This window comes from Agelaius phoeniceus, chromosome 1, assembly GCF_051311805.1.
Source record: "Agelaius phoeniceus isolate bAgePho1 chromosome 1, bAgePho1.hap1, whole genome shotgun sequence".
Classification (NCBI taxonomy): domain Eukaryota; kingdom Metazoa; phylum Chordata; class Aves; order Passeriformes; family Icteridae; genus Agelaius; species Agelaius phoeniceus.
The window spans coordinates 127,693,070-127,719,098 of NC_135265.1; the positions used below are offsets into that span (position 1 = coordinate 127,693,070).

Sequence of the window (26,029 nt, forward strand, 5' to 3'; positions counted from 1 at the left end):
AACTTTTCCCCCTTTTTATTACAGTGTCACAGGTTTACAGTATCTCAAACTGTGACAGAAGCTTATAAAGCATTCACCTCCCAGTTCTTTGGGTGAGGTGCTTATCTGGAATAGGTTGGTGGTGTTTTATAGATGAGTTGCTATTAATCTCTCATAGCATCAATACATGTGAACTTCTTGATGGTTCTTACCAAAAATCAGAAGTTCCATCAAAGCTAGCAAAGCCAGCAAAGTTTAATTGCTTGCTTGGTTTAAATGAGAAGCAAATCTATCTGTTTTGTAATTATTACTTGTTCCATGAAGTAATGGGACCTCAGAACTTAAAAGTGAATGTAAAAGAGGAGCCAAAATATAACTAGAGTCCTTCTCAATTCATTGAGCAATTTTAAAACCTCTCTCTATTTCAGTGAAGGTTGTCCTAGAAGAAATAATTCAAAAACCCCAAAAAGTGATACAGTTTCCTCAGCTGAGTATAGAATAAGAGTTTAAACAGCATTGCTGGACTTGGAGTTATAACTGTCTGCATCAGTGAGTGCACTTCAAAGCTGGGAGCAGCATGCTTCAAAACAACCACTTAAAAACTATTATTCCTTCTTAGACAGTTGTTCAAGTCAGCATCACTGTATCATCTTTCAGGGCTATTAAAGAAGGATGTGGATCTATTGATAGGAGTTTCATTTTTCTATGTGAACCAAAGTTTTATCTAGTTGGACAATTAGCTGTGTAAATTCTCTAGAATTGGTAGGGGCTTCATGTCAGTTCAATAGCAATTGAATTGGTGTTTTTACCTTTTGTGCCACTTACAGTAATTTTTCTAACTGTCTTGTTCTAAGACAATAGCAGACAACAGAGTAGTGGATGCCTTCTGAGAACAGTGTCAGTGTCATGTGTCTCCCTCAACCAAAAATGAGTGACTTTGGAAAGACACCTTTTTTAGGGAGTGAAACTCCAATGCTGTCAGTGTAGTAATGCTTCAGCTGCCAAAGGAAAGGTACAAATGCCCTGAAACCTGTAAGAGTATTTCTTCCTTGTGGACACTTTGAGGAATCTCAGGTACTTCCTTCAGCAGAACTCACTGAACTGTGAAGGTTACCATGGATCCCTGCAGGAGCTGTTATAAAAAGGTTTTACCTTATTACTTCCTAAAATGATTTAGAGAACAAAGTAGTAGTGAGGACATTAATGGTAGTTCCCTGTATTGCTTTCTTGTGTAATTTTTGTCACCAGTTTCCTCATTTCTTAAAGCTCAGCTGCTGGAACCACCACATAATACTTTTAATGTTTTAGCTGTTTTTCCAGTCTTTATAGCTGCAGGCAAAAGTTGAAGAAAATGGACACTTTGAATGTTTCAACACCAGAAATTAAATGAAAAGCACTGGAAATTAGTTATTCCACTAAAAGTCAGTGGTTTTAAATTTTACTTGCAACTGGCTTACGATTTTTGACTCCATATGGTTGTCAACTTTTACCTGACATCCACCCCAAAGGAAACATGTTTAGAGGTGGTGGTTTTCAATGTTTGCTAAAACACTGTCTCTCTTAGGTACTCATGTGAAAACTGATGTATTTCTGTGTGAAAACATTTGGTTTTCATTTACATATTTCATTTTACATATTTACGTAAAACCTAGTCAGCAGCAAAAAATCAAGTGTTATTAGTGAAGGAACACTTCAATGCACTATCTGGCATGCTAATTTGAGAAGATTAGAAATTCATATTCTCTATTAAGCTCTAAAAAATGAGCTAATGCAATGCATTGTGACTGAACAAAATAATAGCTGGTAATTTACTTCCTTGGTTCCTGTCAGCAGTTTCATTTGTCTTGAATAGGTATAATTGTGTGTCCAAAAAGAGATTGCTCTAAACCCAGTTCTGATATAGTCAGACTTTCCAAATCCTTTATTAAGCACAGCAATTTCCTGCTTCAGATAAAAATACTTCAGTCTTCAGTTATATTTATGTTCTGCTAGTAAAACATGGCTTTCTTTTAAAATGTGAAAAAGAAACATTTCTTCAAAGCTGAGTTGATTGAAGTTGTCCTATTACACCAGTGTTCACATGAACATGGTGTTCAGCTGAGCATAAGTTAAAATCAAAAAACTCATTTTAAAGGGCTGTTGAAGGGTAGAGATGGATGCTACCACAGGTATGAGATTTGGAAAGCAAGCACTTGCTGATTGTTTAACAATTATGAGTTATCACAGAGGTCAATTGTGGGAGGTTTCAAGCCTAAGTCATTTTACAGAAAATGAAGTGATAATAGTTACTGCCATTAGCCATATGAGTCAGTAGTAACTCAGAGAAACATTGCTTAAGCTTGGCAGAAGTTAGTACTAAACGAGCTCCATAATCTCATTTTAGCTAGCAAATATATTTTCCCGTTAAATAGGACCTGAATTGTTCTTAGGGTGATCTTACACTTCTGAAAATAAATGCAAGAGGTACTTTGCCTAGTTTGGAAGTTTTGGAGTGTTTTTCTACCAAATTTATAAAGATAATAATAATAAAAATCAGATCTGGATCTTCCTTGATTCAAACAGTGCTTATCACAGTCTATCTTTATTTTGATGGAAAAATACCAGGAAATTGAGTATCTAATTGTGTATATAATAATGAAATGTAGAAACATTTTTGACTGAGGGACTGTGCCTCAAGAGCCAACATTTATTATTCTGCCTGTATTTTTCTACCACTCTACCACATTTAGCTATAATATGGGAACTTGGATTTTGTGTGTGCTTGATTAATTTTGCTATATATATCATAGTTTTCCTTTATACCTAAAGCTTACTGGGTCATCCCAAAAAGCTAACACCCCCACATTAGAGAGAGTGGGACAATAATAATCTGTTTAGATATAATATTAATACTAAAATATATGTGTACAAGCACAGAACTAAAAGTATTCATGTGCTCCCAGGCTTCCTGGTATTTCCTAACTCCAGAAGATGCTTGCAGCTAGAATAATTTTAATCTTTCACTATTGGTGTTTCTTTTAATACACAGCTGCTGTTGTTCAGGCTTTCAAAAATTTGTTCCATAACAATTTTGTTATTATCATGCCCTAAGGAGTGCTGAGCACTTTTGAACATTTGCTGCTGAATAGTATTCTTTCTGAGGGATGAGCGTGTTCAAAGTTTCCGGCAGCTTTTATAAAAATGCTTTGCTGACATTTTAGGTGGACTTGCTGCTCTAAATCCCTCAGGGGCTTGTGAAAATGTTCATCGTAAAGTTGGTGTTTTCTACCCAGAGTAATCATATTGCAGAGTGTGCTGGGAGATTTTTGTAGTCTTATACTTGTTCACACTAAACTTCAAGATTATAAAATGCTAGATTATAAATAGTGCCGTAAAATCATATTCTCTTGTTTTCCTCAGCAGCAGTGTCCTAATTTATGAAATATTTCTGACTATGTTACAGTTGCACATATCAACCCAAACGAGACAAATAACTTAGCGGTCAGACCTGCTGAACACTTCACAAGGAGCCCTCCCTGACTGGTTTAGAAATGGGAATTTTAAACAGTTTATCAATAAAAATGTTGTTGCACTATTCTTGGAATTGCTTGATGTTGCAGTGTGACGCCATTTCCTGTTTCACCTATCCCAACCCCCCAGGTGTGCCAACCTCTCCTTTCCCCTCCCCCTTTGCCCTCCTGCTAAGAGCTGTCCATCAATCTTAACATTCCAGCAGGGTCGTGGTGTGGTTGGCAGAAGTTCAAAGATGCCCCTCAGGTCTGGGCTCATTGGCCTGTCCAAGTGTCTGTATCCCTTGAGCCTTCCCCTCCTCACACCTGGTTGGTGCCTCACCTGTCCCTTCCCCTCCCCCCATCCCCGGGCTTGAAAGGAGACGGGACCCTGCGGTCAGGATTCTGTTGGAGCTGTTACAAGATTCCGAGGTCTACCATCCTGGAATAAAACTCTGGATTAAAACTCTATGATAGAATCCTCTCCTTTCTCTTCACTGTCGCCTGAACCTTTTCCACCAGAGGTAAATTGAGTTCCTACTTTGCCTGGATTTGTTCTGAGTGCCCAGCTGCAGCACCCAGCCAGCCAAAGGTGTCTCTGAGGTGAAACACCACAGCTGCCGCCTTTGGCCCAGCAGCAAAGGCCAGACGAGGCCAGGCACGTCCCACCCGGAAATATTGGGATTAATATTCCATAGCTTGATATCAGTGAAAATATATACAATTTATTTTCAACAATTTAAGACCCTATTTTTACAAGGCTTAAATCAAGGGATGGAATAGAAGGATAGAGATTTTTGTGTTGTATCTACCTGTGAATTACATATTAGTTTGGAATAATGGTTGCACAGTATGTCTTTGAATATAATCTAGATATTATCCCACAGCCCTAGAATCCTAACCATGACCTCAAGAATATTTAGCTTTCTATATCATTGCAAAAAGTCTTGATCATGACTTGATTTATCTTACCATTATAAAGGAATGAAAAATTCTCAAAATCATGCCATAAGAACAAACTTTCTTCCAGGATTTTGGAGCTTCCAGAACTGGCTAAAACTAGGAATTGCAGAAGTATATGAAAATATTCAAATTGTGGTTAATGGATGGTGTTTTGTTTTGTATGATTATATTGCTATTGTACTGTGTAATTGTGACACTTGATATACAGCTATTTTTCTAAATGTCAAGATGCGGCTACTAAATAACCTTAGAACTCCAATTCTTGGTTACTAAAATAAATGATTTTCAATGGAATAATGCAGTTTGGAGAGGAGACATAGCTGTTGCTCACACTGTGCATTTTTGTTGGGACATTTCTACTTCTGGGTATTTTTTTTTATTTAGCTCTCTAACATAACCACAAAAAAATTTGATATGTTTTCTTAAGTGCCTTGAAGAAAAAAGAAAATTCATAGTATTTCCTAATATTCCATTCAAATAATGTGTATTTTTTCAGTCCTATACTGAGACAAGATTTGATATTCTTGTTTGATTGAGTGACTCTCCACTTAGGATGCTTGTACAGAGATAGATCCACTCTTACACAGGTGCTTGCACAGTGCATATTGAAAATCACAATTTCAAGTATTCATGAAATTGTTGTAGCTTCACCAAAACCTCCATCTTTGAAGTTACTGAGCTTAGCAGGCATGCATAGTGATGTGAGTTTTCTGCCCCCCATAAAATAATTGCAATATTTAATTTAAAAAGCATTATATTAAATTATTAATTACTTTATTTCATGGATTATTACAAAAAGCATTACTTAACATAAATTTATCAAAATGTCCACATGTCAACATTTCTTCTGTCATGGCATTGGTTGTGTCTTGTGACTGCCAGCCTTCTAGAACTTTTGCACCTTTCAAAACTATTTCTGGGCCCCTGCATGTTTTCTTCTTCCTTCAGTCTTTGACACATTTGTCCCTGTTTAGCTGTATTTCTCCCCACTTCCCTGATTTACTTCTACTTTCTGTGATTTTACTTTATTTTTCTTCAATAAATAAGGGTTTCTACTCTGCATGTCTTTTCTATTTACTCAATGCTATAATTCACTCATTCCATTTTGCAAGCTCTTCCAATCTGTGTAAAATAAATTAATTGATGTAACTAATCTAGAGTGATAATTTTTATCAGCCTGCCCAATAATTGTGATACCACTTTGTATTTAATGGGTAATCTAAGTGAGTGGGATATATTTATCTAACCTTTAAATAAGAAATCTCAATTTAATTATGTATTTGAGCCAGCAATGTGCCATAACAGCCTTTACAGCCTAGAAGGTTACTGGTGTGCTTTGCTGCACTAGGAGAAGTGCTGCCAGTGGGATGAGGGAGATCCTTCCCCTCTACTCAGCAGTGGTGAGGCCACAGCTGGAGTAGTGTCCCCACCTCTGGGCTCCCCAGTACAAGAAAGACATGGACATACTGGAGAGAGTTCAGTGAAGGGTTCAGTGAGGATGGTTGAAAGGACTGGATTGTCTCTGCTGTGAGGAAAAGCTGAGAGAGAGAGGCAAAGTTGTTCCGCCCAGAGAGAAAGCTCAGGGGGATCCTACTAATGTGTTTAATACCTGAAGAGAGAGTGGAAACAAGGTAATGGGCATGAACTGAGACCCAAGAGGCTCCTTCTGAATGTCACAAAACACTTTTTCAACCAAGTGCTGGCACAGATTGCTCGAAGAAGCTGGGGAGTCTTTCACCTTGGAGATGTTCCAAAGCCAATTGAACATAGTCTGAGGCAAATGGCTCCTGCTTGAGCAGGAGATGTTGGACCAGATGACATCTCTTTTTAAGCTTGAAGTTGTTTCCAACTTCAACCATCTTCTGCTATGCATAGTTCAATTTAAAATTTGAAGTGGTGGTACATGTATCAAAACTGTTATACTAGCTATCTTAAATGCAAGCATATTGCCAGAGGTAAAAAGTTCATGGCTTTTTATGAATGACATGGTTCTCCATAATTCATTAAAAACCACCAAAATGTCATGTAACATGTGCTTTCATACTATGTAATTTAGAGAACCTGACATTTTAGTCCACCTGATATTCTCAGTCTGTTGCTTTAGCAGGGAAGGGCAATTTATGTGGCTAGATGACTGATGGGAAGCTGTACACCTCACTGGAACACTGAGGGTGATTGTAGAGAAAATTTCTGAAACTAGCAGAGCACGATGGAAAAAAATAGTGAGAACTTACGTGAGATATATAATGCCAGCAAGATGTCTGCAGTTTACTTGATGTAGCTGAAAGTAGAAGGTAGTTCTTTGCTATACTGTGGATGCTTTTTTCTTACAACTGAGACATTAGCACCATTTGAGTCTCTTTCTTACTATCCTAAAATAATTCCCCTATTTTAGACTCTATCTCTCTCTGCTACAATAATAATTAAAATCAAATAATAAGTGACTAGAACCTAAAAAGATTCTGTCTGCCTTGAAATGTCAATACAGAAGCCTGAAATCCCTTAGCCATTTGGACTTTGATTTCTGAATCGACCTACATTTTCATTTCCTCAAAATAACATTTACAACTGAACATTTGCAGTGTTGGTGGTTGAAGCAAAGGGCACTGTGTTCAAAATTCTCTTTTATAATGGTTATTAAACACACCAATATCTTCTGTATAGTTTCTTACTTCAAAAAGCCCAGAGGATCTGGCTGTATTATGTTCAACTGCACATCTGCAACAAACTGTTACCATTTGCATTAGCACAATAGTTGGCTCAATAGGCTTGCCTCACAACAGAATATTAACAGATGCCTTTCTCTTTTCTGACCCCATTTAATCACAGTGAAAATAATTTTCTGTTTTCTTTCCCAAAGGTGGTAGAAAGACTTCAGTGTGTTGTCTGATGTAGTCAGCTTATAACAAAAGTCTTAACCATTCATTTTATCAGAAATGAATATCTCCACATACTTTCATGCTTTGTAACTACCATCCTGGGACAGTCTTTCCAAACTGTGGTACTTGAAAGCCATATGCAAAAAATGCAATGATTTTTTATAGTAGGAAACTTCAGATAACTGAAATGCAGGCACTATGTGTCTGATTTGTAAGGAGTTTAAATTAGAGACGGAGTCGTGCTCACATTTTTATATGACACTATGGAGCTGCAAGTCTGAAGTGTCAGCATCTTGATTGCTACATGATGCTATGGGCATGCTATTGCAAAAGAAGTAGATTCATGACCTATCATGTAACAAATGGGCCTGGTGTTCAGGGCATATAAATATCCTGATTTTAGCATGAAAACACTGTTATGGTGAGCTGTACCTCCACTCTTTCTTTTACTCTCTATTAGTGGAATCTCATACAGCAGTTCACATTTTCCCTTATCGTTTCTGATCTCTCATGTCTCACGCAGCGCATGTGAGACTTGCAGGTTCAATCCATGTCTCGTGCTTTTTTATTAAGCCTAGATTTCATACATTTTCAGTTTCATGCAAAGTCAGCTGTCCCTTCTGTGCAGAAAAGTTTGTCATGATCTATTATCAGCTGAAAAATTGAAAGTCAGAATGTCATGGTCACCTGGTCCTAACCAGATATTCAGGATTAGCATCATGAAGTGGCAAAGAAGTTCCTGAGTGGCAAAAGGTCAGGCTGAGGCTTTCAGGATAGGACAAAGGTTCTCCAGCAGAAACCTGTTTCCAAGCCCTTCTGCAGTGAGAGCCTCCATATGGCCATGGACATGCCAGGCCTCATGTGTGTTAGGGGAAGCTTCTTGAGAGAGGGAGTACATGTCGTTGTCTAATTTTATACTGTTACTGACATGTTAGTTTTGGGCTAATGCTGCAGTAGTGGTTTTGATGGATCCTTGTTTCACCCAGAGCCACCACTTTCATGTTTTTGTATTCTGATGCCACCAGCTGACTCTTGCAGACCATAACATTATGTACATAGGCTTTTAAGGATTTGTGAAATTTGAGTTTCAGTGATTGTTCAAGACTTATGGCCAGCATGGAATGAGCAAAATTCTGCTAGTAATAGTAACTTATATCTGGTCTGTTGTTTGAAAGCTCATTTATGTTTCCAAGTAGTAATTCTTGTGCATAGAAGAGAATAAATCAGTTCTTCAAAGATGACCAAAATTTCATTGCCAGATGAAATTTCAGAAGAGAATCATTTATCAAAACAATGTTTTTGAGAAATGATGAGATCAGGCTAGTTAAGTTGTTCATTATGTAAATTATGGATGAAATCAATCCCATCTATTATAATTTAAAAAAAAAAGAAAACCCTATCTTCCCATTTAGTAACATATTGTATTGTTCAGTGTTAGTTTTAGCTTCTGTACTTGGCCTATTCATAGATCTGCAGCCCATTACAGTGGCGCCTGTTAGGGCAAATACTATGAAAGTTTTGCCAATTTTTCTATGATAAACCATGTTTTCCAGGAATTCATACTTAATCATAAAAAAATCCCCCACAGTTGAGACTTGGCTTGGAAAGTCTTGATTCACAAAAATTTCACTTGCATGTTTATCCAGATATTAAAAAATAAATCAGTCATCTAATTTATAAAATCAGAGGTATTTAAAAATAATGTATTGTTTAAAGATCAGAGAATTGTATTTGTTGGAAACATATAATATTATGATCACTTAATCCAGATAGACACATTTCCTGACAATGAATAATTGATTTCTTGCTCTTACTTTACTAATCACTTTAATATGTTTCTGGGTGTTTTTTTCTGTTGGGCAGATCCATAGTCTAAAATGGCAAAATTTTTTCAGTACTCTAGAAATATTCAAATGTCTAAGATATTTTCCTTTGAAAAGCTCACTGTGTAGCAATGAAAATCTAAATATATTAATAACTGTAACTTGTGGTATGATGTTGGCATTAGATCCTAATATGCATTTTAAAACTTTTTTTTTCTAGATGTCATGTGTATAGTGCTGGTGGCAGGATTTTTTGGTTTAGTTAATTACATATGAATAATGATTAATGCAAGTTGTGAATGTCAATCATGGAGACGTGAGAGTTAATCTGTGTTGTTACTCTTACCTGTGATGTTTCCATAGTTCTAATAGAGACAAGTTTTAACAATGTCAATTTCTAACTATTAATCCAAATGATTGTTCAGATTTAAATTGCCTGCAATTGACAGACAAACTAGTGAGAAATGCTTGTTTTGTAGTACAAATATTTCTTTTCAAATGTGTGTTAGTGCTTTACGTTTCCTGTTGAAATCAGGTTTGAGGAAAGAGCTATTACCTAAAGTTTATTTACACAGAATGAGCAGCAACAGAAATCACATGTTCAAAGCCCCTGTATGTGGAAAGAAGTTTAAAGAAGAATAACTAGTTAGCATTAGGGAGTAAGTAATTATTTGGCTACACAGAAGGAAACTGGAAGATATTACCCATAACTGGAAAGATAATAAATTCAGACAGGATTTTGAAAGGATTTCTGTGAAGTCGGTAAATGAGAAGAAAATGCTTCCAGTCTCAGAGAGAAGGAAACTGGCTGTAATAGTGGTTTAATTGTCTCAGTAGGGAAAATAAACAATTGAGAGGATGCTTGTAACTAATTTGATAAGTATGTCACGCCCTAAATGATCCAGTTGTCATCCACAATTAATCTTACAGGACAGTTTAAATCAACATATGGAATAGATTGTGATGAATGTGCTGGCCAAGAAATGAGTATTTGCTGACATGATGAAATAATTAGCATTTGGTAGAGATCAGTCATACCTCAATGTGAGGAGCTGATAATCACTTAGCTGAGCTTGGTCCAAATTAATAGTTCCTTCCAGCACTTAAAACGATATCAGCCAGTCCAAGTATGCAGCCAAAGTCATACATTTGTATTAATTTTCTTCCTAGTAGCTGGTACAGTGCTTGGATTTAGGATGAGAATAATGTTAATAACACACTCATGTGTTGGTTGTTGCTGAACAGTGCTTGCACTAAGGCAAGGACTTCTCAGCTTCTCCTGCTGCCCTGCCAGCAAGGAGTTGGAGGGGGCGCAAAAAGCTGGGAGGGGACACAGCCAGGACAGCTGAGCCCACCTGAACAAAGGGATACTCCAGACCATATGGCATCATGCTGAACAACAAAACCAGGATGAATTGGCTGGTGGCTAGCATCTATGTCTCAGGGGCTGGCTGGGAAATTGCACTGTGCAACACTTGTTTTCCATATTCTATCACTACCACGGATGTTGGTGTTGTTATTGTTATTTTCCCTTCCTTTTCTGTCCTATGAAATTGTCTTTATCACAACTCATGAATGTTACCTGTTTCCCAGTTGTCCTCCCCCATCCTGTTGAAGAGGAGTGAGCAAATGGCTGTGCAGTGTTTAGCTGCCTGTTGGGTTAAACCACAACTTGCATGTCTGGATTTTAGGACCATGTATTTCAGCCCAGGCATTTATCACTCATGCATCTAATCTGTAAAAATTGTTCAGCTTGAAAAACTGTTGTAAATTTGAATTTAGTGAGGTCTCAAGGGTTCGGGTAAATGTTTCATCATCTCTTAATCTTTTGCAAAGAACAGACAAACAGGAAGGTAGCATTCTTGGAAGACAGTTGGCACAAGAAACATGCCAGGAAACCTGCTAGTGTTTCAGGACAGTGTTCAAACTTGTGCTCTTGCTCTGTTTATTTTCAAACATAGAATTGTTTGGATTGGCAAGGACCTTAATGACCTTCTAGTTCCAACCCTCCTGCCATGGCCAGGGATGCCAGCCACATCAGGTTGCTGATTTTATTCATAAAGTGTAGCACTTGCAGCTGGCCACCATTTTAGCAAGGATTGTGGTTTGTGCTGCTGTACTGTATTCCAGTCTCTGACTGCCAGCCTCAATATCTACTGGTGGAAATACCTCTGGTGCACAAAGAATTATCAGCACCAGGCATTTCTAAGCAAAAAAAAGAAAAAAAAAATCTTGAACAGTTTCAGTATTTCAGCTAATACTGTCGCAAAATAGTAAAGGCAAGATCTCACATACATTAGAAGCTCACCAAAGTAGCCATAAGAATCTGATGATGTGGAGCTGGAATAGCATTTATATTTTTCATATGGTTAATTAAACCCATAGAATCATTCTGTACATACTAGGGTTTTATTGGTATTAGAATAAAGAATTTCTTTTTTTAAAAAAATGAAACTGATAATTACTTCTCTCTGTGCTTCTAATCAACAGTCTTTGATGTACATCTGTTTTTTAAGCACATCTGTACTGTAACTTCCAGTCAGGAAAAGCCTTTTATGGCAAGTAGCCTTTAAGCTACATGCTGTGTTTATTTCATGTATTCTTTTTCCTTTTCTTCTTAAGAAAGTATCCATGCATTTTCCTTCAATTTAATTTCAGTTGAATTTTCAGTGACTATATACCTTAAAATGTTTGATGCAAGAAAAGCTTCAATTTTTCAATTTAGTTTTGACATGTTGTTGAAAATTATGGTAGAGATTATAGTACTAACTTTCTTGCAAATATACCTCAGAATAAGAAGAGAACCTATTTGTCCACTCCACATGTATTATTGGACACCATATTATGTTGCTTCTTATATGATGTGATGCCAAGTGTGTCTCCAGCTGCTGTGTATATGAGGGGGATCTGGGGAAAGACAGCCTGCTGTGATGCTGAGAGCATCTACAGTGCTAGGCTGCTGCAGCAGAGATGCTGCAGACCATTTATTGATTCCCCTTCTCTTAGCTCTGGAAGAGGAAAAAAGGCATTTTTTAGTTGTGTTCTTCAGGACAGTGCTGAATGCAAAAAATACATGCTTTTAAGTACAATGTGTTTAAACACTGATGCACTTGGGTTGAAATACATACTCATTATTTAGCATATTTAAGCATGTGAATAAATGTGGATAAATTTATTGTCATGGACTTACTTCAGTTTAGTGAAAAAATGTTCAGACAAGCCTTTGTTCAATTCGGGGTGGTTGCTGTACATGAGGCCAGCACTGCCTTTTTGAAGGTGTTCCTGCAGCTGTCCAGAGAAGGGACATGGGAGTGCACAGCTGTCCAGAGGAAGGGAAATGGGAGTGCACAGCTGTCTGGAAAAGGGACACACACGTGCACAGCTGTCTGGAGAAGGGACATGTGCACAGTTTGGAGAAGGGACACACACGTGCACAGCTGTCTGGAGAAGGGACATGTGCACAGTTTGGAGAAGGGACACACACGTGCACAGCTGTCTGGAGAAGGGACATGGGAGTGCACAGCTGTCCATCCAGTCTCCAGCAGCATGGCTGGGGCTAAGCCTTCCTGCAGGCACACTTTGCTTCCATGGGCTGACAATTTTAGTGCATCCTCTTCTGCCTGCAAAGCTGTGAGTAGTAGTTGCTGGGTTGGTGGGCACTGAGGAAGAGCTCAGACAAAAATGTCCCCAGCAGCTGCAGCTGGGTTCAGAAAAAGGGTGTTCCCTGTAATTGTAATTGTAATACTGATTTCATTCTAAAAATAGTCAAGTTATGTTTCTGATAGCTTTTCCTAGACATACATTTCAAAAGTGAAGATAAATAACAGACCTGTGCTCTGTAGCACCACTCTGAGAGATCACATTTTCTTATTGCAGCTTCTGATGTGAAAGGTGTTAAAGGCATACGGTTAAGTCCAGCCCAGGTTGTTTTGGTTTTCTTTGTTTGGTGTTGTCATGCCATCAGAAGAGTTTAACCAAGCATAATTACTTTAAAAGTAGAATTTCTTTTTGTGAGACTAAGCCTGTACATTCATATACAGAAAGCTTCTGCAAAGTTTGTTCCTTTTGGATTAATATTTGCAGCTGTAGAAATGAAGCTAACAGAAGCATCACAGGAGTCATGTCCAGGTCTACCTACCGTGCTTGAATGTGTTCAGACTCTGGAAATTAATAGATCTATTGAATTTTTTTTATCTTTACCACAAAATAAAATTAAAGCATTTGCTGACTGGTTGTCTAGGAAAAAGTGGTGATGGCCTCTAGATGTATCTGTAAGCATTACTTACTGTTTTAGTCAGTTACATAAACATCTTTTAGAAAAAGAAATAATCTGAGGATAATGGTAAACTATATTATAGGATAGACCCAAAGAAAAATGTAGGTTACTTCATAAAGCAATCACAGTTGCTTTTCATATAGTTAAATGTAAAGCTATTCTGCAGAATCAAAGAGTTATAGAAGTGGGAAAACATAGCTGCAAGATGAGCAATGGCATCCAAAAATGGTGTTCCTCAAAAGAAATCATTTGAGTTGCTATGATATATAGAGAAAAATTTCAAATGCAATTCCTTTCTGTATAACTTTAGTAAAAAGGAAGAAGCAAAATAAATAAATTTCAGAGTTCTGACATCCAGACTGAGACCTGTATTTTATAGAAAAGATTGGAAAAACAGTTCAGTTGGAAAATGTAGGTACAAGTAAAAAAAGAATTATATGATGGCTACAAAATAAATGCAAAAGAAAGGTGCACAAAATCTGCCATATGCTTAATTTCTCGGGTGATGAACAAATATTAATCTAAAGTCTGATCTAGGAGAGGAAGGAATAATAAGAAATAACATCTGCATAATAAAATTCAAGTTAGGAATTGGACAGAAATTCTGGTGGTAGAATGATTAATTACTGAAACAATTACCAAAGTATTGGACCCTCCATCTCTCTTGTCTTTGGATTTAGATTGGACAAATTTCTTCAACAAGTTAGTAGCCTCAACAGCACATGAAACTAATGTTTAATTTCTTGTGTTTATGTAAGAAATCCCACTAAAGGTTCTTTTGACCCCAATTCTCATTTGTAATCACTGCATCATCTTAATTTTTAAGCAATAAAACATGTTTTCAATTATATTAATGTAAAATGTAGGCATTCTGAAAGAGACCAATATTATCTTATTTGCCTATGTATTTATTATTTAATCTCCAGACTTTGAAAAGGGATGCAGGTGTGAATTATTGGGTCCTCATAGTCTTGGGAAAGTGCTGAGCAAGCAAGAAAGGTATGGTAACACATTTAGGGATAAAGCCATGTCACTCAGAACATCCTGTAAGTCCTGCCTGGCCACAGCTCGAGGACAGTCACTCTCCCTGCTGGTGTTGCTGGGCTGTTACCTGGCACTGCACTGGGGCACAGCTGGGGACACATCCATACTGGTCCATACTGGTTGGCTCAGAGCTCCCAAGGCAGGGAGACGCCTGCAGGAGCAGCCCTGGCCCCTGCTGCCTCTCTGGGAAGGACAGGGCTGCCCCAGGCCAAAGTTCAGATAATGGAGGGAGGGTCTGGAGATGTTCTCTAGCACTGTTGGATTTAATAATGCAGGCCTAGCATTATTAAATTAATATAATATAATATATAATATTAGCATTATTAGGGAGAAGCCTGTGGCCATAGTGCGTGGGATGTACAGGTAGAGGGAAGTCCTCAAAGCTAAATTTGGATCATTGGTCTGATCAAATGTCTGGGGAGAAGGGAAAGGTGTGCACTGTATTCAGTGCTTATGGACAAACAGAGACTGCCTGACCAAATTCAGGCCGGCACTGGAACATCCTGAGCACCCTGAGAACAGAAATCCTGTGAGTGCAGGGAGCAGTGCAGGTGCAAGGCTCACCTGGTACACTCTTCACTGCATGAGAAGAATGAGGCAATAATTTTACACCATATTAGAAATAATACATTCATGTTCACTTTTAGTTGTTATTCAGAAGGAGTCTTCTGCTGTACTTTAGTTTGTTGTCAGGTGTTTAATTTATCCTCTTCCTGAACATCTATAAGATTTACTGTGCAGTATTAAGGAGGGGCATGAGGGATAATAAAAATAATTTCTGAGCTGTGTCAGTTATAAAAAAGGAATAAAATAAAGTAAAATAATCCTGAAACAAATTTATTCCTTAGTTCTTGACCTGAATCCTTGAAGGGAATTTACAAAGGACTAACTCTTCATAACTAAACAGTATTCCACAGAAGAAAATATATCTCTAAAAAAATTTAGCTTCTCAGTATAATCTTCCTCTCTGTAAGAAACCCTTAATTGAATAAAATGCAATTTCCAGTATGAAATTAAACCTTGGGGGAGCCAAAAATAAACATTGCTTCAATAAAATTCATTTTTTATCCCCAGTATGATGAGATAAAAATACAATTAATTATATTCACTGGAAACAGGGAGAAAAATAAAGAATTCATTTTGAAATAGTGAGCAGAAGGAGTTTAAAGTCAGATTAGTATCCAGTCAAGCCTAGAGAAGTTCAAGCCAATCAGTTTTTAGCTATAAATGTTGTCTGTAGGGTTAGAATGTATTTACATGTGTTTGCATACTCTTGATGGTGTATACTTTTTTTTTTTATTATTTTGAAATTTGCTTTTTATTTCTCTGTAAAAGGAGGGAAAATAAAAAATCCCAAACTTTCCATTGTAAATATTTTACTTGGCTGTGCTTGCAAAGTATCTGATCTGACATGGTGTTGATTAAGATAAGAATAATGAGTACCCTGCATGCAACTGATATTCGTATTGTTTGAATTTTGAGCTAAATTTACATTAGACAAACATTTTGGCTGCAGTGGAGACTTGCCTGTTTTCATGGAACTGTGACTGAGAGGACAGTGGCACCCAACATTTCAGCATCTGTGTATTCAGTTAAACATGGGGTCCTCTATGAGAGTTTTATAGTTTCCATGTCCCCTTGAGGTTACTGGTTTTCCTCTACCCCAAGAGTGCTTATTCTTGCTTTCTTCTCTGAGAATGTTTGTGAGTTTTTTTAGTCTTTCACTTTCCATATTTTTTCATGAATATGTACTTCTACAAATAAAAAATAGTATTCCTGGAAATGTTGTGAGAGCAAGCAGTTTTCAGTTCATATCTCACTGCCATCTACTGTATATGCTGGAAAACTGCACTGTGGGAAATGCATTGCATTTCAGCAGTGTAAGATGACTCTTTTCCCAGTTAATTTGCCCTAAATTTAAGGAAAAAGACTACTGAACTTTCAATAGGCTATGACATGTGAATTCTTTATGTAGGAATCAGTATTTCTTTAACAGATGACAATGTCTGATTATACCATATTGTCCAGCAGGAAAGAACATCAGATTATATAGTATTGCTTAGTTAGTTTGTATTCAGGCCAGATGAAAAATAGACGGGTAGTTTGGGAGAAAAAGAATACCTCACTCAGCTTATTCTTGTCCTAAGTAGTAATTTCTTTAATTTCTTAATGGAAATGCCAAAACAAAAACCTAGCAGGATTTAGATGCAGGAACTTGAGATATTTTAATATTCCTTTTAGTTGAAGAATTAGTCTTTGAATCTTTTAAATTAGCTTTCATCCAAGTGTCTGATGTATGCAAATATCAAGTATATAAAACACTAAGTGCTGGTTGGGATAGATATAATAATTTACCTAAAGCTGTGACATTATTAAGTTGTAAATAAACTATCAGGATTCTGGGTGTCAGGAACTGAGTAAGATATCAGTCAGATCAGCTTTGCACTGAGTGCTTTTGTAATGGTTTGTGTAGAAATTGCAAAGTTTACTCAAGAGAGAAATTTTCTGATTTCATCAGGAAAACTGGCATCAAATAGACAAGAATGCATGCAAAACATCAAACTCTGTGTTTGCATAAGTGAATTCCAATTCTTAGTCTATTATTAATTTCATTAGACTGGGAATATAAATTTATACAATTAGCTACCAGTATTACACCAAAAAAAATAAAAGAAGACCAGTAAGCTTGCAAACTCAGGCATTGCAAAGCTGAAGAAGTACCTTCATTTGCTTCTTATTTTAATCTGTTTTGATGATGGCTATAACTATGTTATGGGTTTTTTGTATTCCTATTCAGTATTTGTTGTAAGAACTAACTTGCTGAACATTATTTAACCCTTGCAAATGAAGAAAGAATGATTAAAGAATTCCTTACTTTTTGTGATGCCCATTGTTACCATGTTTCATTGCTTTGAAAATGTTTATTAACCCACCTTTACACATTCTGGTCCTTGGGGATTTGAAATGGTGTCGTGGGCAGCTGATGTACTCTGTGTGATCATTCCATCCCTTCTGCTCTCTTCAGAGGCAAATATGTGTTCACAAGACTTTGTCAAATGACATCAGAAATTCATCCAGGAAAATGAGGAAGTGGTTTCTGACACTTGACCCTTTCTGTTGCATCTCATAAACCTTATTTCTTTTTCTGTGTCACCATCCAAGACAAAATGTCTTTCACTCCTTGTCCAAAAAGATATTTTACTTTGGCTGATTTCCTCCAAATCATGTTCCTCCTAAAGAACATATTGAGCACAGACAATTTCAACCTAAATGTTATGGCATTAAAAAAATCCACAACTGCAAACCAGTTTAAGAAAACTGTCATGAATTCAGTAGCAAGTGAGATTGGTAGAGATACCCATGGGTTGTGGTTTGCAAAGTTACTAAAGCTGTGTATGTCCCCTTCTTCTGGGCCACTGGTCAGTGTTGGTTTGTAAATCATGCTTTAGGAAGAGGATGACTCTGTAGCAGTGAGGAATTTTTTTCCATTGAGTGTGTGTTTATAAGATTTCTTAACAATTTGTGCATTTCTCTGGCAGTTTCAGTATCCAGAATTTTTAACTGAAAGCCTTGGGAAATATATTATTTCTGGGAATAATTTCTGGACCGAATTCTTTGTTTGCTCGGTTTTTGGAATTTTGCAGTCAGTGTTTATGTGTGGTACAAATGCAAAGTGATGAGGCATTTGTGGGTCTGTGCATGACCAGTGTTCGACCAGAGGGGGCTCCTCCAGAAGCTGACATGAGGAATGGCTGAGGCAGCTGGAGAAGGGGAGGATCAAGGGAGACCTTATTGCTCTCTGCCACTGCCTGGAAGGAGGCTGGAGCCAGGTGGAGGTCAGGCTCTTCTCCCCGGCAGCAAGAGACAGGATTAGAAGACATCACCTCAAACTGTGCCAGGGGAGGTTCAGGCTGGACATCAGAAAGAATTTATTCACAGAAAAGGTTGTTAAACCAGGGAGGTGGTGAAGTCACCATTCCTGGAAGTGTTCAGGAAAATACTGAACATGGCACTTAGTGCCATGATCTAGCTGGCAAGCTGGTGATTGATCATACTGAATCTTAGAGGTCTTTTCCAGTGCCTCAATGGTACTGTGATTCTGTGATTGTGACATGGTTAAGTGGCAAACATGGTGGTGGTGCTTTACTGGTGGTTGGATTTGGTGATCTTAGATGACCTTTCCAACCTTAATGACTCTATTCTATGATTCCATGACCTGCCATCTTTCTCTTGAGTTGATCTCATTGACTGGTTAATCACTGAGTATCTTTCCTCTGCTGTCATTAATTCCCTAATGTTGCCATCCTTCAGTGATATGTCTTGCTAATAACTTTTCTGGCTTTCCACATTAATGAAATGCTGCCACACACAAGGACTGTGGTACTGTGTCTGTAGGAGCATGATGTACAAACATGAAGCATTTATCTCCTTAAAGGACAGGTGAAAGGGGAGGAAAGACTAAAAGGTGTATTTAGCAGGGTCTGCTCTTATCTTAGGATTCCCCTGTGCCTTGCTACTAGGAGTGAAAATTCTGGGCATGAAAGTCTACAGAAGGGAAAAAGGCCCATGCATGTAAATCCCATCATGCAGAAATCATCAATAGAAGAGAAAGACATTTTAAATAAGGAAGGAAATATTAAGCTTTCTGGTAGCTCTATTATGGTGATTTATTTGTATGTAAGACTGCTGAAATTATACTGTGAAATAAAACTGCAGATGGTTGTTTTGTTCTTCCCTTTTATTAAATGTTTTAAATTTGCTGCCCTCATGTGGCTGCATACTATACTTTCTCTGCTGAAATTCCCAATGGACAGGATTCCTTAGGACAACTGTACTTGCAGCAGTGTTTATACACCAGATGGACAGTTCAGGCACTGAACTGGTGCCCTCTGGCTGAGTCAAAAATCTCAAGAAATGTGGCTGGGAGTCCCTGTGAATACATTTGCTGCCTTTTAACTCTGGAGGGCCAGGACTGCCCTGGGTGTTAGGAATCTGATGCCCAAATTCTGTCTGGAGAAAACTGCCTTTGCAGCTGTCAGAAGGTGCTAAAGGCTCCCTCTGAACCAGGTAATGTGTATCCCCAGCTGGCCAGGTGGGTCCATGTAAAAGGGATACCCAGTATTTCCAAGCATCTTTCAGCTTGGGGTATGAGACAAACCAGAAAACTGAACACAAGGGCATGAGTTATAGGAAGAACACAGATAAAATGGTACAAAAGCAACATAAAATGAAGAAAAATAACCCAGAAAAATCCAGTTTAAGGTTGCTTTTGGAGTTTTTTTTTTTGTAGCTGTTACTCTTTGGTGTGTGGACAGTTGCTGGGTATATGAGCATAAATAATGGGGTTTTTTTCAAGGAATGCATGTTCTAATTGCATGATAACCTATACTGGACCATTACCATTTAATGTTGCCATTAAAATATGTTATAATATTTCATTACATAGCATATTAGTTGCCCAGATACCTACCAGAACTAAGTGGTCAGAGCAAAAGTTTAATGAATAACACTGTAAAGACACCACCCATTGGGATAAGTTACTTAAAAAATAAAGACTTACTCATTGGTAATTTATAAAGCAAATTGCAAAACTGAATTTTTAAAAATTGAAATACAGAGTTTAAATTACAGTATTGCTTCTACAGAAATAACCTGTGCAGAAATGCAAGATATAGAATGATAGATACATTGGGCTTTCAAGGCTTCTATTTTAGTAGGAAGCTGAACACTGAATTCAGCTACATTTCACATCTTTCTTGGACCCTATAGATTTCAGTGTATACATATGACTTTACAGAGAATTAAAAAAAAATATGTAAATCATGTTCAGGGCTGACTTTGATACAGAAATTGAGGAGCCTGTTTTTAGACAGTCAGAGATAAAAAATGCTTTCCAACAAAAATCTAGTTACCTAGTTTGTATGCAAGGGAAAACACAGTCAAAATAAATATAAGAATACAGTATGCAGTATATCTGAACAGTGCTCAGATATCCTGCTCTTAGCATGAATTATTTGTATTTGCTCCCCTTGCTGCTAGCATCAAAGTCTTAAAAAAAAAAAAAAGGGACAGCAGTCATAAAACAAAGATTGAAGATGATGCCTGGAGAGCTATAACTCAGAAAGCAGAAGCAAGGTGCACTGCCCTCTGCCAGACAAAAAGCAGATGAGCATCCTTCCACTAGGAAGGACATAATGTCACTTAAAAGATCAGTGCTGACTGTGGATTCCAGGCAGTTGCAATGGATTGTTTGCTTGCTTGGATACTGCTTCTGATCAGGAGAGGTTTATAAGTTAATTGGATCAGACTTAATATCTCAGATATTCATATAACCATAGAATGGTTTGGGTTGGACCTTACAGATCATTTACTTCCAAACTCCCTGCCATGGGCAGGGACACCTTCCATTAGACTGGGCTGCTCAAAGCCTCATCCATCCTTGGCCATGAACACTTCCAGGGGTGGGGCAGGCACAACTTCTCTGGGCAACCTGTTCTTCACTACCCTCACTTCAGCAGCATACTTTGAACTCTAGTCTTCATAATCAGTTTGTTCTTGCTAATCTCTAATCTCTGTTAAGTTCTACTAACAGTATGGGAATTGATGGTTACCCAAGATATACCTTTTATATTCAGTTTTCTGGTTAAAATGACATTTGGAATTTGGGACTCTTAGCATCATGGAATCATCTAGATTTTCTCTTTGTGGTTTAATATTGTCCTGAAAATAATGAAACTTAATCTGTATAACAGGACAATTTGAGATATGGTGAGCAGCCATAATTGTTCTTCTAACAGAAGAACAACTATCTTTTATCAGTGGCTCAGGGATGTTGCCTCTGCATGGATAGCTAGTCCACAGCACAGGTGGAAGTTAATTGGCCTTTGTTGTCCCTTGGAATAAAAAAGCAGGGAGGGAGACAATTGCTGCAGAGCAGCAGAAGCACTGCAATGTGCTTGTTGCACAGTGACGTCAAATCAATGAGCTCTAGACCCGTTCATTTCTATTTTAAGGATTTCATATGGGGAGTGTGCTGGCAATTTGGTTTGATGTTTGTATTGCAGGAGCTACTTTCTAAGGCTTAGAGAGAGATACCAACTGTGTTGTGTGTTATTTTATCAGCTCAACTCACAGTTTTTTAGAGGAAAAAATAATAGGATCTTTCACTACCTTAAACTTATAGTAAGCAATTAATCTAGTTCTCTGGAGGAGGTCATAGAGAAACTAGATGAGACACTGACTGAAGTTTATATTTCTTTTACTGATTAGTCTATTTAGTGAAAAACCCCAGAAGGTAAGATCACTGAGCAAACTGGGTAGGAAATTTCCAGTAAAGCTCCTGATGATTCTGCTGGTCTTGTGAGAACCAATTGACCAGCAGAATTGGTGACTTCTCTCACATTATTTCCCCTCATCTACTCCTCCTTAATAAGCATTTCAAAGCTTTGGATAAAAATATTTAGTATATTGAAAGTGCAAGTTAGAATACAGGGTTGAGCAATACATTAATGCAAGTTTTGATGTTTTAAAATATACCAACCAGTAGAATTCCATAAAAAAATATTATATATTGAAATTTCTGTAATTCAAACCACCTTATTGTAATGCCACTTTGTGTCAAGTGTTCCTTCCCTCTGACCTCATTAGGCGAGCCTCGTCATTAGATACACTGTTACTAAAGAGTTTTAACTTAAAAGCTGCTTTGATTAATGCTTGGTTGGACTGAGGATTTATTGTGTAGGATTAACTAGATTTAAAAATGGCAAAATGCCATAGTAACTTTAATGCCAGACTTTAATGAGAAGCAGTAGTAAACTCCAAGGAGCCTTATGATTTTTAATATGGACTAAACTCATGTGCTTATTACCTTAATGTCCTGTCCTGTTTTATATACTAGTACTCCAATAATTCCTAGAGAATAGTAGCCTAGAAAGTGTATTACAAATGCATAATCTGAAGTATGTAGATATCTTTAATGAATCATAATGTTGATAATTTTATAACCAGATTTATTCAGTATTATTATCAAATAGAGAAAAACTCTTTGCACTGGTTTGGGCCTTTTTAATTAAGAAACAATATGGAAATAAGACAAAACCAGACTGGCAAACATTTTTCCCAATAAATAATGTACTAACAATGTAGATTAAAAATGCATTTTCACATTTTTGTGTAATGTGCTATTCGAATTTCTTTTTACTGTCTTCTTAAGTTCATTAAGTGCTCCTGAAAGTTTATAAAGTTGGCGCTTCTAGAGTTTAATAACCTTATTTTTTTACTATTGATCACATATTTTAGTATATGATACTGCCAAGAAAATCCAGACCATTCTCACATCCGACAACATTTGGTCGTCTCCTTAAATCCTACTAGACTTGATAGGATTTAAACATATACTTAAAAGGTAATGCACTGCTCAATGAGGGCCTTTGTATCTGACATTTTTTCTGTCCATGCTATCTTTGCTAAGATAACCAAAGGGCACTGATTTATTATTAGAGCTAAACAGGAAAAACTTTCTCATTCAAAAAGCTTGTAAACTTTTTTTTTTTCTGAACTGATGGTGATTTCCCAATTTTGTTTATTTTTCAGTGAACTTTCAATAGCAGAAGCATGTAATTAAATTTTTGTTTCTGCACAGTTATATACTGTGAGAATTAGGCACAATGTACTAATAAGCAATATCAAGAGTTCTGGTACTGTCTTTGCCAAAGCAGGTAGGATGCCATCCAACCAAGTTCTTGGGCTCTAATGCCAAATTTCTCATTGAAGTCACAGATGTGTTGGACATGACTTAAATAGGATTACTCACTCAAACAAATTTACACAAGGGTCTAAGGCATATATCCAGCTTCCAGTGGGTAAGGAGCCTGCATTCTCATTTGGCTCTGGGCCTTGGGCACTTGCATAACGTTGCTTGTGTAACTTACCCTGCCAAAAATGAAACCTGCATCAACATGGTTACTCATACCAGAAAAATTGTGCCTGTGGACAAGTGATGACAGTCAGGGATCCTGCTTCCTTTTGTAACACACTGAAAACTTCTGTTTTCACTGACGATTAAAGCTCTTTAGCCAGCATTACCATTGCAGTCCCTACTGATAATTTCTCTTCCACTGAGTTGTTTTTGTTGGGTTTTTTGGTTTTTTGTCACTTCTGGATTCTTTACTTGACTCATTGCTATTATTTGTTTTTCCTTTTTTTTTTTTTTTTTTTTAGGGAGAAGGCCAGCAAAAACGAAGGACAAAAAAAAGAAGAAAAAGAATTTGATGGAAAGGGCTCAGAAGCAGCACAGCATCTTTTTAGCAACAGATAAAACAAGCCAGTAAAGACTTGATTTTCCTTAATGTATTTTTTTTTGCAAAGTGCACAAAAGCTGCTATAACCTCCTGCCCGTGGATGCACTACAATTCAGCTGCTTTGACAGTATTGGTGGCAAATAACTTGTGAAAATAAAGCCCACAAGCTTGTTTGCTTTATTTATATATTTTTAATTTTATATTTTCCTGCCATTTTTGACCTGAAGACTTCAAGGTCAGGAGTGCACTGAGTTGGATCAGTGGAAGTGGTCCTGAAGTGCATCAGCGACATTGTTCTGAGTGCCTGGTCAACATGTTGGCAAGGAAAGAAACCTACACAGCACCAGTAGGTGGACCTGTGCATATTTAAATAAGCAGGGGGAAAAGGAAGTCTTGGAGGTGCAGGTACAATTGGATTTATGGCCTTTGTTTCCTATATTTGTACATTTCAAGAGTAAATGGATCTGACTTACCTACTGAGTGGTAATGTACATTGTTCTCACACTTGCTACGTCGACACAGTTGTGAAATAAAACTGCTTTAAGACAACATGCTGCAGGATTCACTGCTCAGACTCACCCAAGCACAACAGGCTGTGTGTACATAGTACTCTGTCTACATATAAATGAACATATTTACTGTACATCTATGCATTTTTATGTATAATACTTTATACATGTTTAAAGGTATGTTCTGTTGGTTCTAGTAATGTACTTTAAATAATCCAGTAAATGTTTACTTTTTGCTATGTTTTAACTATTTTATCATGTTTCTCAATAGTTACAAACTGGATTTTTTTTTCTCATTTGCAAGGCACACATTTGCAGAACTACCTTGCACTGACCCTCGCAATGGAGTGTCAGCTCTGAAGTATAATTGCCAGACTAGTAATCCACAAATTCTCTCTGGAATTCAGTACTTCTGTCTTTGCCCCCATGTATTTTGTCTCAGAAAGAGAAGTCTAATGTTTTTTAAGACGAGGCATGATGATGATAGAAGTTTTGAGTGTCAGGAGAGAAATTACTTGTAAAGTTCTTGGTATCTAAGACTGTATATGTAGTTTGGGATTTTTTTTTTTCCCCAATGTAATGCAGTGTTTTATTTCAGTTAGTCCTGATGCAGTCAGATAAGAAAACAAATAATTTTTCTCCCTGAATAAGAGAGAAACAAAATAAAGGTCATGTAAGGTCAACCATTCAAAAGTATAGAAAACACCAATTCCCCAGTATTGCCGATTATTTGTAGAAGCTTAACAAATTTATTCTGCAGCTGTTGTTTGCTTTGGGATATTTTTTGCGGGGGGAGAGGTAATTTTCTGTGTAGGACATTAAAATGGCACAGGATATGTAATTTGGTAATCTAGCATTATTGGGCTAGCATTCAAGGTGATTTTTGGAAACCTGACAGGGGAAGTCTACACTAAAATGACTGTCACTTAAGAGAAATTATTTCACTTTTAGACCTAAAACTTGCATACGACCTACACAAAAAAAAATGAAGCAGCAGAACAAACCCCAGACCTCCACAAACCTCTTTTTGACATATGCTTTAGAAAAATCCCACAAATTCCAGTTTTAGTTTGATGGGGCTTATGTTTTTCAAATAAACTAGGGAAATAAAGCATCTGTAAGCACAAATATATCTGCATTTAGCTATGACAAGTGTTACTACCAAAATGTACATATGTTAGACGCATATGAATGTTCCATCAAACTGCTTGTGGACTTCCACTCAGCCGTGAGGTTTTCACTGTATGTTCATATTTACCTAGAACATAATAAAGTTACAGACAGTAAGATTGCTCTAATCCTGGGATGCTATTTTGGACATAAAATGCTCACTTAAAAAAAAAAGAAAATAAGAACTGTAGCTGTCTGTCTGCTTATTGGTTATCAAATTTGGCTGTAAGTTCAGTTATGCCCTCATACAAGCCTTTCAGTAGTGGTTACAAATATTGTATTAGGCATGTCATGGAAAGAATGCTTCAAAATACAATAAAATGGTGTCACAAACTCCTGAGTAAAATATTTTTGGTCCTTTTAAATTCAAATAGCATATTCTTATGGAATTTCATACATGTAGAAAAATTGCAGAAGGTAGGGAGATGCAGATTTTCTCTCACTGGATTAAAAAATGTGAGGGTTTTCCATACAATTATTTTGTTTGAAAAGACCCTGAACATTAGATAGACATTGATTTCTCCTGTACCACTCACCTTCACACCAACACACCTACACTTGGGAGTGTAGAATGAAAAAAAAATTGTCCCTAAGTAGCC

At 37.2% G+C, this 26,029-nt stretch overlaps 1 protein-coding gene across 1 annotated transcript in view; it reads left to right on the forward strand.

The window, feature by feature from the left end:
* Positions 1-25,764, forward strand: part of RSPO2 (R-spondin 2) — a 105,205-nt gene extending 79,441 nt beyond the window's left edge. Inside the window, 1 exon segment of the mRNA XM_054645813.2 lies at positions 23,672-25,764. Coding sequence (XP_054501788.2) covers positions 23,672-23,781 — 110 coding nt within the window. The 3' untranslated portion in view covers positions 23,782-25,764.
* The last annotated feature ends 265 nt before the right edge of the window (positions 25,765-26,029 follow it).